General features: G+C 35.3%; 1 protein-coding gene and 1 pseudogene across 1 annotated transcript; one reads left to right on the top strand and one right to left on the bottom strand.

Annotated features, from left to right (window-relative positions):
* Positions 1 to 51: 51 nt before the first annotated feature.
* LOC127629044 (troponin C, slow skeletal and cardiac muscles-like) lies at positions 52 to 2,675 on the bottom strand. Its single transcript, XM_052106058.1, has 6 exons — positions 2,406 to 2,675; positions 1,548 to 1,578; positions 1,279 to 1,425; positions 1,016 to 1,130; positions 381 to 517; positions 52 to 290 (listed from the first exon to the last, which is right to left on the bottom strand). Exons 1-6 carry the CDS (start codon positions 2,427 to 2,429, stop codon positions 259 to 261), a joined length of 486 nt encoding a protein of 161 aa, XP_051962018.1. The 5' UTR covers positions 2,430 to 2,675; the 3' UTR covers positions 52 to 258.
* A 5,570-nt stretch (positions 2,676 to 8,245) lies between these two features.
* Positions 8,246 to 10,394, top strand: LOC127628554 (extracellular matrix protein 2-like; annotated as a pseudogene).
* The last annotated feature ends 1,336 nt before the right edge of the window (positions 10,395 to 11,730 follow it).

The following is an 11,730-nucleotide window of genomic DNA, read 5'->3' as shown; positions in this document are numbered from 1 at the left end:
TGCGACTGGTATACAGAAAATGTTTTTCATTGTGCACAAATAATATTACTATTATTGAGAGTAGGACATGACACCTTTGACTTTTAATAACAACACATTACGTAATATGAAATATACATACAATTTCCATGCATCCGTACGTTTGTAAAGGCTTAATTTTGATATTTCGTGTGCTGATGGTGACGTCAAAGAGGCTGGTGGTGGTTAGGGAATGAACTGTCGATTTCTTTAAGCGGTATTTTTGAGTCCTTTAAGATTTTACTCGACACCCTTCATGAAGTCCAAGAACTCTGCAGGTATGAAAATAACACACTTTTAGGTTTAGATGAGGATACTTTTAAGTAAATGTTTAGTTGACCAATGCTGTATTGTGTAATTACCGTCGTAATCGATCTTGCCGTCGTTGTTTTTGTCTCCGTCCTTCATGAGTTCCTCGATGTCGTCCTCCGTGATGGCCTCACCTGTCGACTCCAGCATGTTCTTCAGCTCGTCTAAATCGATGTAGCCATCACCATTCCTTACAGAGACATTGAGACATCATGTATTTTAAGCGGTAAATCAAGGAAGCAGTAGCTTCTGTTTGGGTGCATAATGCCCGTTGCCACAAACCTTTCAGCGAATCAGTTGGGGTGAATGTCACATAATATGAAATAACTATAGTTAAATAATAATTATATAGTTATTACTGTTCATGACCAAGTCGAATTACATAAATAATTTGTTCCAGTTTGTGTGCTGTGCCGCTCAAAAAAGAAACAGAACAGAAGGGAACATCGTCTTATGACAAAAATATGTTTTTATGCATTCATAGTTGTATCAACAATCGTCGTTTTAGGAATGTTTGTTAACTTTCATGACAACAATGCTTGAGTGACTACGGTTAATGGAAAATATATTTTTTGTTTTCGAAAGGTGCTTCATATGAACTAGGCATCTAAAGCTAGATTTATAATGTGCCCCTCACATTTCACATCCTTCCTACACCCTGAATATAGTCCTTTGAAAAGGTATATACTTATCAAACATGCGGAAGACTTCAGCCAGCTCCTCTTCTGATTTTCCTTTGCTCTCCTCTTTCATACAGCGCACCATCATCACCAAGAACTCATCAAAGTCAACCGTCCCGCTTCCTACAAACAAACAGAGGTTGCCCACCAATGAAAACTAAATTAATACTTACTTTAGAAATGAATAGGCTCAACTCATTTTCTGATATTGTTTGGCACTGACAAGTTATTTTCAATGTTTCGCATTTAGAGTCTCTAATGGCTGACATACCATCTTCATCTACTTCATCTACCATTTCCTGCAACTCTTCTTGGGTGGGGTTCTGGCCCAACATCCTCATCACCTTCCCCAACTCCTTAGTGCTGATGCATCCATCCTCAGCGTCCTGTACGAAGATGTCAAACGCAGCGCGGAACTCTGCCAGATGCAATCAGATAGATATCAGCATGTCAACAGAGAGTTTATGAAGAGAGCTGGAGAGAACAAGTTGTGTTGAATCAGTAATTTCAAACTAACAGTCCAGAAAGAGAGAAACTCACCATTTTTCTGTTCTTCTGTTAAGTTCTCAACCTGTTAGGTGGAAGAGAAAGGTGAAAACCTTGCAACATTTGACTGTAAACTACAGAGAAACCACAATATGTTGTGAGGGAAATACAGTATGTCTGTTCATAGAGACTGACTAAGGTCTGTTCTCTACAGGAAAAAGACACCGGTCTTATTTTAACACTTGGCCTTCAAACACCAGATACCCACTGCCCCATTTTTAAATGCTTTAACCTCAGTCCTTATGACCCCTCACAATTTCACCAGCTATTGTTAGATATTCTAATCTTAACTAAATTTTTCTGAACCAGCTACTACAGCATGCTAATAATTTGTCACAATAGTTTTCATGGTATCTATTTTGTCCATTTTGATGGTGTGTACTGTGCCTAGGGGCCATATGCCCATAAAAGGGAACCAAACTGTCCCATCTTCCATTTAATGATTTAACCTTGAGTGCTAAATACACACTCAGGCAACTTTAGTCCATAAAGACTCTATGCCAAATACTATGGCAGTACAATCATTTATTTATCTGGAAGTTGAGTACTTGTTATACATATATTTAGATTAAATAAAAATAACCATGCAGAATTCTGTCATTTAAAAAGAAAACCATGTGAGATTTGTAGTTAATGTGGTAGTCACTCTTATCACAGGGACAGTCCCCTCATGATCAACCTGAGATTAAGTACTTTACTCAAGGGCACAATGATGATATTTCATGGATCACCCCTTGTCAGATTTGCTAGGTTTACCTTGCAGTTACCAGCTCAGATTGGTAACCACTATGTTACACCATCCGTTGGACCCACCACAATTAAATATTTCCAATTATTGCATTCCAAACTTACCGCTGCTTTATATACATCATCCATGGTTGCCTAGGTTAGGGGTTTCCTTGTCAAAATTCCCTTAAGCTCCTTAGAGGTAATCCAGCACTGAAGCCCAGTCACCCAGTACTCCTCTCACCACAGCAGACACAGGACGAAGAGTTGCAGTGCCACCTGCTCTGGCCTTTATGGCTGGAATGGATGGCTCAGAAAATACAAAGCCTTTTGTCACTCCCCTTTCCTATCTAAGAGAGACCAGGATGGGTGAAAAAGGAAAGGGAATAAGGCAGATAGGGTTTACGGATGGTATGGGTTATAAATAGGGGAGGAATGTCAGAGACAACAGGAGTAGACAACAGAACTAGAGTTATGACAATAAGTCCTTGGCACTGGGCTCCCTGGCAGCCTGAGCAACACCCCCATATCAAGTTCTAAACTTGTCCACTGGTCACCTGCATTTGCCAATCATTGTTAAGCAGCATCATGGCTCCATTCTTGTGGTAGATACAATTTTATTATAGATCAAATGAAAGCTAAAATGAAATGTTTTTTTGGCATTTAAAATGGAATTCTGAATGGATGATCAGTATGGTCATCCAATCCTTCCAATCACAAGACCTTTATATATATAAGGATACATAAATGGCTGCTGAGAGTTCTTCTGGCATAATTCCATCACCTCAAGTCCACCTTGATTTCTATAAATAAGTTTGAGAAAGGGAACGCAAAGCCCAAGTAGATTCTCGTGCTTGAGCCACTCCATTGCAGACTGCAAACCAAACATGATTACCCTTATCCCTTTCAAAAAGCTAATTTGAAGATATGAACTTGTGAAACACAAACTAATATGCAACAGTTAGTTCTGCTCCTTGAATCTGATTGGCCAAATGGTATTCCAAGAGTGGTAATATTCAGAAACAGCACTGGGACACTTTGCTGTTTGTATTGCTCCACTTGTCTGAAAATGCTCTGTTCCAAATAGTGATTTTGATTCATCCCAGTGACTCGAGTCTTATGCGTTATCTGTTAAATTTGTGTTAAGGCTTGTACGGCTGTGTGTGCTGTATAATATAGAGTAGTTTAGAATACTTAGAGGTTTCTTAATTTTTTGGGTGCTTTGACTCTATGAACCAATCTGTCTGTTTAATGTCAGCATCAGTCAATATCAGTCATATTAGGCTAGAAGCAGCATCAAGGCATTATGGCTTCTGAGCTGACATCACAATGATGCTTAGCTATTCTGGATGTCTCTGGCCTAAATAAGGTACTGGCAACTAGCAATGAACCTTCCCTTAAAAGAGTATCAATGTGAATTATGTGGCGCACACACAAAACTTGCACAATAATATCATTGATTGTGGGTTTATATAGTCATCACAGTAACCACATTTTTGCTGTTTTCGGGAAAACTCTCTCTCTTGCGTTCACATAAAAAGTCTAGGTGAAGACAAAATGTTAACTTTGTGTATCTCTGCCCATGTTTTCACCAGCGCTCTCCACAGCCACCTCATTCTGAGAACATGTAACAGCTGAGACTGAGTTTAGAGGGTGTGTGTGGGACAGAATTCAGAATGAGGGGGTTTGACACAGGGCAGGTCAGCATGGCAGACTACACCAGTGACTCACTACATGCAAACATTTGGAGGTGTAGAAGGAGTATGGCAAAGTGGTTTTGCCAGATAGTAAAAAATTACAGATATTGTTTCATTCATACCCACTTTTTTGTGTTTAGTGTAGTACAGGTTCATTCATTTAAAGAGGCAGAGATTTAGGGGCCTCGGTTATGTAAAGGAGAATCTTTTCATTGCGCAATCACAGCTAATTTTAGAAAGGAAATTTTTGAAAAGTCCAGTCCAAATTGTTTGCCAATAAACATTACATTTAGCAACAACTAACTTCAGTTACTTTTATATACAATGTATTTTTCCATTACATTTTCAATAATAATAAAACTAAGCAGGTTTCAGTAATGAAACATCATAGGAAATTAGAACTGTTAATAAAGCTGAAGATATGAAGGTATAAAAAAAGGTATGAAGTTGGCTCAAGGTGGGTGTGTAAAAAACACGCTTCTTATGTAAACATATACAGTTGTTGCCCATTTTGAAGCAAAGTCACAAGGCAGTATCTCTGCAGTGAAACTCTGTGGTTAAATGTAAATGCAAACAATCTCTCCCTATACAATGTGACCTTGAGATCTCTTCTTTTTATATGTGTATGTGAGACCCTGGCCAACCTTGAACCTCTGGCTATTTATAACACTCTTCCTTGCTCCCCAATAGCATCTTTGATTTTTCACTCATGAGTGAACTAAATATATCTTGTGTACTGAAATGTGATACAGTGGCCCCAAAAATATTTGGATACTCAGACTACACTCAAAAAATGTAAGAATGACATTTCAGGAGATAACAAAATATCAAACCAAATTGCATTTACTGTAAAGAAAGAAAGAAAGCACAGAGACATTTTATTTAACTTTTCAAGTAAACTTTTCATGTATTTGAACACTATCTGGTTTCTACATGTGATAAACTATACATGTTGTTACTCAGCTAGGACACCTGTGTAAATTTGAGGGTCCCATTTGGATTCTTTCATACATCCACTAAAAACCAACAGATGGTTAAAAGTAATTGCAAAAAATGGCTGAGAAAAATGAAGTTTGTTCTGAGTTTTCAGATGCCACTTTTTATTATTTTTTAATATGATATATATATATATATATATATATATATATATATATATATATATATATACTACACACTGGCAGCCAAAAGTTTGGACTAATGTTCAGATTTTGCTGTTTCAGAAGGAAATTGGTACTTTAAATCACCAAAGTGGCATTCAACTGATCACAAATATAGTCATGACATTACTGATGTAAGAAACAGCACCATCACTATTTAACAAAAGCAATGTTTTATCAAATCTAGACAGGCCCCATTTCCAGCAGCTATCTCTCCAACACCTTATCCTTGAGTAATCATGCTAAATTGCTAGAAAACCACATGCCATTATATCAAAACAGTTGAAAGCTATTTGGTTTGTTAAATGAACCCTTACAAAACAAAAATATATTTGAATATATTGGAAGATATAATGTGATATATTAAATAATACATTTTCATATATGGGAATCTAGTGCTTATATTTTTCAATATATGCATGAACCATGTATGGCTATATATTGATACATATACGTATATATATATATATATATATATATATATATATATATATATATATATATATATATATATATATATATATAGCAATAACAAGACAAAAACTGTTCTACATTTTTACATGTAATAGCTTTATTGAAACACTCAAATCAGTTCTCTTTCATTAGTTAACCCATGGGATTACATACAGCATTACATTTCTCAAAAATATATTCCCGATATGCCTACAAAGGTCCCAAATTCTTTATAGATTCAGGCAAATGAAGACATAAATGTAAATTCAGTGACAGATTTGCTTTCCACATACTATTTCAAAATGTTGGACAAAATCTACAACCACATTTTATTTATTTTATTTTATTTATTTATGTTCCCATATATATGTTAAAATGTAGTGCATATATGTTCAAATGTGTTTATATTCAATATGTATATATTTACAAATATATAATTACATAAATATTCACATATGTAGATATACTGTATATTACAATATATATTTCCTCAGAATTGTGTACATATTTTGGTCATACATATTCCCATATAAATGTGACTATACAACTTATATGTTAAAATATATTTAAGCACACACTACCATTTTTCATCACATGCACATCTATATATTATTGTCACGATTCCCTTGTTGTCTGCCCTGTGTTTCACTAGTCACTGTCAAAAACCACAATTCCCATAATTCCCGGCCCTCATCACTGCCAGCACTTAGTCATTGTCCTCATTTGTATGTCGTTTAGTCCTCATTACCCCTGTGTACTTAAGCCCCGTTGTTTGTTCAGTCCTTGTCGATCGTTGTTTGTAGATGTCTGGATGTCGATGTGTTGCCTTGTCTACCCAATTCGTGTACCCTTGATATTTTCATGTTTTTGGTTTCTTTTTCCCCTCGTGGATGTTTCTTTTGTTCCTGTCTTGTTTATTTTAATTTTGATCAATAAAAAAACCCGCACTTAGATCCTCACCCCTCGTCTGCCTCCTCCTCCTTGCGTAACAATTATGAAGTGTATTATTGAATATAAAATGTCATACATTACAATATGCCCAATATATGAAAAGCGGCAATTCCTTATGTATTACTCAGTATATTGTAATATATTTATATCCTTATGTATTACTCAGTATATTGTAATATATTTATATCCTTATGTATTACTCAGTATATTGTAATATAATAATACATTAACACAATGTATTATTCTATATAATTATGAATATACTGAAAATTATTTAATATATTGAGCCTTAATATATAAGGAAATATATTTTCTTTGCATAAGGGAAGCTTAACATTGTATTTATGTATGTTTATGAGTTGCCACAGTATGCAATAGACTGGCATGTATGAAGGTCAATATTAGGTCGAAAATGGCAAAAAAGAAACAGCTTTCTTTAGAAACTTGTCAGTAAATCATTGTTTTGAGGAATGAAGGCTATACAATGCTTGAAATTGCCAAAAAACTTTCATACAAAGGTGTACACTACAGTCTTCTAAAGGACAACTGGCTCTAACAAGGACAGAAAGAGATGTGGAAGGTCAGATGTACAACTAAATAAGAGGATAAGTACATCAGAGTCTCTAGTTTGAGAAATAGACACCTCACGTGTCCTCAACTGACAGCTTCATTGAATTCTACCCACTCAACACCAGTTTCATGTACAACAGCAAAGAGAAGACTCGGGTGCATGCTTTATGGGAAGAATTGCAAAGAAAAAGCCACTTTTGAAACAGAAAAACCAAAGAAAAGGTTGGAGTGGAGACAGACATTGTACAACAGATAATTGGAAAAAAGTGTTATGGATCTTAACCCCTTAAAGGTGCGTGAGAAATGCCCAATAAGACAGCCACATCTATGGCAAGTGCTACAGGAAGTGTGTGTATATATATATATATATATATATATATATATATATATATATATATATATAATTTTTTCAAATGACTCTTGGTTTGATATTTTGTGTTATCCAATTATATTCATACATATTTAAATATGCCAATACTTTTTGGGGCCACTGCATTTATCATGACACAATTCACACTTGCATACACTATACAAGCATTTCCTTCTGTCTACAGTTCAGTGGTGAGTTTACACATACTGTAGTTCTGTGTTCAGCAGCTGTTCAGTGATTTTGGTATTACTGTGCTATGTTATGTATTGCTGGATTTGCAGGTGGAGAGAGGAAAAAAAAACCAGGCACAAATAACAAGGCACTTGAGGGACACCGACACAGGTACTAAACTGGTGAGAGGTGTACCCATTAATTTTTTGTACCCATTTATTTACATGTATGTATACATTATACCACACACAAGGCTGTATTTATGGAGTCAATGGTAAACGGTAAAATAAATGTGAAAAATAAATACAAATTTCCTGACCATACTCACATCCCATAGTAATACTGTTTGCTACACAAGCTGCTGCTGTTGTTACAGTGGAACCAGTATGTGTACTTTGGCAGTCCAAGATAGCACAACCATATTATTAATGCAAATTACAAGTCTGTTTTTATTTCCTCTCTTGATGTTCAGCCTCTCATTTTCCATTCCTGTCTGTGCTATTTGGCCACTGTATTTTGTTTATAAAGTTTCTGGTCATTCCTGTGTTACTGATGGGATTGATGTTCCTGGCATTCTCTCTTTACCTGCATTCAATTATGAGGCGAACCAAAGCTGTGTGGGTGGAGCTAAATTCAGTGTTAGAGAGATGGGGTGTAACATCATGCAAACTTAACATGATCTTGAGGGAACTCAAAGAGGAGATAAAATGTCTCATGGACCAAGATGAAGAGAAGAAAGGGAAGAAAAAGTAGGAGGATGACTAAGAAGATGAAGAGGAGGAAGAGGAGGAGGGTGATGCAACTATCAGCAAATTGACCAGAGATGGTTTACCAGATGGCTGTCAACTGGGCGGAGCTCGAAAATCCTGCAAGAAGACTGGATTGACCTACCTGCCTGTCATCACAAAACTGGGAGTCACCATACTTGAACTGCCTGGTAAGTTTTAAAGGGAGACTTGAAGCAACATAAATATGTTTCTGAGACACTCTAAAAAACGTATTACTGTAATTAAATATTTGCAATTGCATGTTTGATTATCTCTAAGAACCTTACATCCATTCGAAGGACAAGCATCAAGTGACTTTATGATTGTGGCAATGTTAGATTGCTTGTTGTTATCCATATGACAACTTGTAATAAGCATAACTTCTTAACCAAATGTGCTGTCTTGTAGGGAATATCATAACAAGAATTCCTTCCTGTGGTTTCTCCGGACTGCCAAATCTTGAAGAAGTTGATTTAAGTATGAATATGGTGGAAGACTCTTTCAGTACAAGCCTCTTTATGGTACTGTCAATTCTTGTGTATCCCTTTAATTATGCCAATAATATACTTTTATAATCTTTAAAGAGCATGTAAATGTCTCCACTCTAAAATTGTTGGATCTTATGTTAGGATTTTTTAAGAACATACACAATTAAAAAAGCTTTAAATTATAAATGCCAACTATAAGTTTAGCCCAGACAAATCCGGATTCCCTTCAAAATAAACCCTGAGTCTTCCTGGGTCCGTGAGAAGTGACAACACATCCCTCCCAAAGCAAACACAGCTTCTAGAAAATAGGAACCACACACTGACCAAGGGAAGATTTGTGAAAATGCCACTGTCCTCTTTAGACTGTCTATGCAGGTGAAATTGCATGGAGAAGCAAATGCTCTATGATGAAGGAATGAGTTCATATTTTACAGTAACCAATTCTGATGTTCCATAAATGATAGAGAGGAATAATCTAGGTAAGGCCACATCCATATTAATCTGTTAATGTTTGAAACTTATGTTTCAGTTTCCTAACATCATTGTTTTTCAAAGTATGTCGTTATGAAGAGTGTTTTTGAAAGCGGACCTGGCCCAAAATGAGAAAGACAGACCGTGTCATTGAATCATGGCAGGGTTTGAAAGTCATATATTTTTATCTTAAAATTATTTAACCAACAGACTTATTTGAGGCTGTTCATTTGATGGTAAGCACAGCTGAAACATTGCCGTGTTAAACTGGCATACCATTCAATCAATGTGTGCTCTGGGTTATGAATCATTGTGCCCAAAGCAGACAGGACTTAACCACAGAGTTCTAAGTAGCACCTCTGCTGTTTTTCCCCCTCCTCTTTTACCAGAATCTGACAAAGCTGAGAAGACTGAACCTTGACAGTAATGAGCTTACAACAAGAAGCTAAAGATAAACAAAAACAAAATAAGCCAACTTGCTTCACACATCTTCAAAGGTTTGCAGTGCACTGCTTTAATACTAACTGCACAGACATGATAAACATCCCATCTTATTTATTCTTTGTTTTGCTATATGTAGTACACAATGAGTCAATGTTAAAATTAGAATGGGTATTTTTATCTAAAGGATCTAATAACAATCTTTTCTGTAGGGTTGACCAACCTACAAGACTTAGAGCTGACAGGAAACCTCCTCTATGAGGGCAGTCACACCCTGGACCTTCAAACCTCTGAAGACACTCAAGACACTCAAGTACTAACGGTTGGATAAAAACCGATCCAGTTCCATCCCAGTTGGATTGCCCATCTTTAGAGGTCAGTTCTGTATGAGGCGAATCAAAGCTGTGTGGGTGGTGGTAAATTCAAATGTTGCAGTCAATTACTTGCTTGTAGGTGCATTTTAATGCATCTTGGTGTGTTTGCAGGACTTGAGGATGCAGTAAAATCCATCTGAGGGTGCTAGATCTTAGTAACAACCTTCTGAAAGAGAACAGCATCTACCCAGAGGCCTTGGTCTAAAATGCACATTTTCAGAATATTTCACAGAGTAAAACAAATAGTAGATATGTCCATAATAGGTTATTGTAATGCACATGATATTATATTTTTATGAATTGTTTTAAATTTACTTTTGAAAAGCCTATATATATTTAATTCAAATTATAGTTATAATATATTTTCACATTTAATTGTCAGCTTTACACTAAGCTAAAATGCTATTTCTAGCCATTTTACATGCACATCTTACTAGGCACGATCATATATGTTTATCAAGAAAATTCACGTTGGATCATAATTTATTTTTTATAGTAAGAACTTTGATATTAGGAAATCGTATTCTTGATAATAATTTTTGTATTGTTTTCCTGTAAAAATATCTAAAAATCCTTAAATCAAAATCAATTTGATTGATCTTGTTTTAGAAACAACACTGCATAAGATATGTTTTTCAGAGAATGTATTTTTAACATGTGTATTTTGTCTTACTGTACTGGCAGAGATTTTATTGTCAAAACAAGTGAAAAATATCTACTAGTGCTGAAGAAGTAATCCAAAGTATTTAGAATACGTTACTGACCTTGAGTAATCTAACAGAACATGTTACAAATGACATTTTACAGCATGTATTCTGTAATCTGTAGTGGAATACATTTTTATACATTGTATACAAATACATTGTATTTTAATATATATATATATATATATATATATATATATATATATATATATATATATATATATATATATATATATATATATATATATATATATATATATATATATATATATATATATATATATACATATATTGTATATATTAAAAATACACATATTATAAAGAGATTTTATATACAAAATAAAAAAGAAACTTTTGAAAATATACACACAGTACTACAAAAGACCACATTATTTCTCAAATATCGAATTTTAGATCACTAGACGGAGGAATATCCAACTACTAAAATGTAGTGCATTTCTCTTATTTGCCACTAGGAGGTGCACATAAGACATGCTAAGAATCCAGCTTATTACAGTTCTCTTATAAAATACATTGTGGTTGAGCAGAATTCCAAGAACTTGTGTGTTCAGATTAAGATTGGGGAGGGCGATCATTTATTCTGGCCCTGCTGTCAGCCTGCATCTGCCTCACAATTTCGATCCAACTCGAGAAGATGTGCTTCTCCAAGGTCTCACATCATCCTCACACACATAACCATGTTACAGAGGAGGCAGAAGTGACAGAGAGCTCACTCATCAGTCATCACTCACTCTGCCTTTACCCTGTCAGAAACCCTGAGTAATGGATTCGAGGTTGAAAGACAAGCTTCAAAACACAATGTCCCAGCTTTTAGAG

Source organism: Xyrauchen texanus, chromosome 35 (assembly GCF_025860055.1).
Source record: "Xyrauchen texanus isolate HMW12.3.18 chromosome 35, RBS_HiC_50CHRs, whole genome shotgun sequence".
Taxonomy (NCBI): domain Eukaryota; kingdom Metazoa; phylum Chordata; class Actinopteri; order Cypriniformes; family Catostomidae; genus Xyrauchen; species Xyrauchen texanus.
This window is presented reverse-complemented; position numbering and strand designations above follow the sequence as displayed.

Excerpts from the sequence above, each read along its gene's own strand:
- LOC127629044 (XM_052106058.1), bottom strand. The coding sequence starts at position 2,429 with ATGGATGATGTATATAAAGCAGCG. Across the intron at positions 1,426-1,547 it reads AACAGAAGAACAGAAAAATG|AGTTCCGCGCTGCGTTTGAC; the intron begins GTGAGTTTCTCT and ends TGCATCTGGCAG. Across the intron at positions 518-1,015 it reads GTCTTCCGCATGTTTGATAA|GAATGGTGATGGCTACATCG; the intron begins GTATATACCTTT and ends TGTCTCTGTAAG.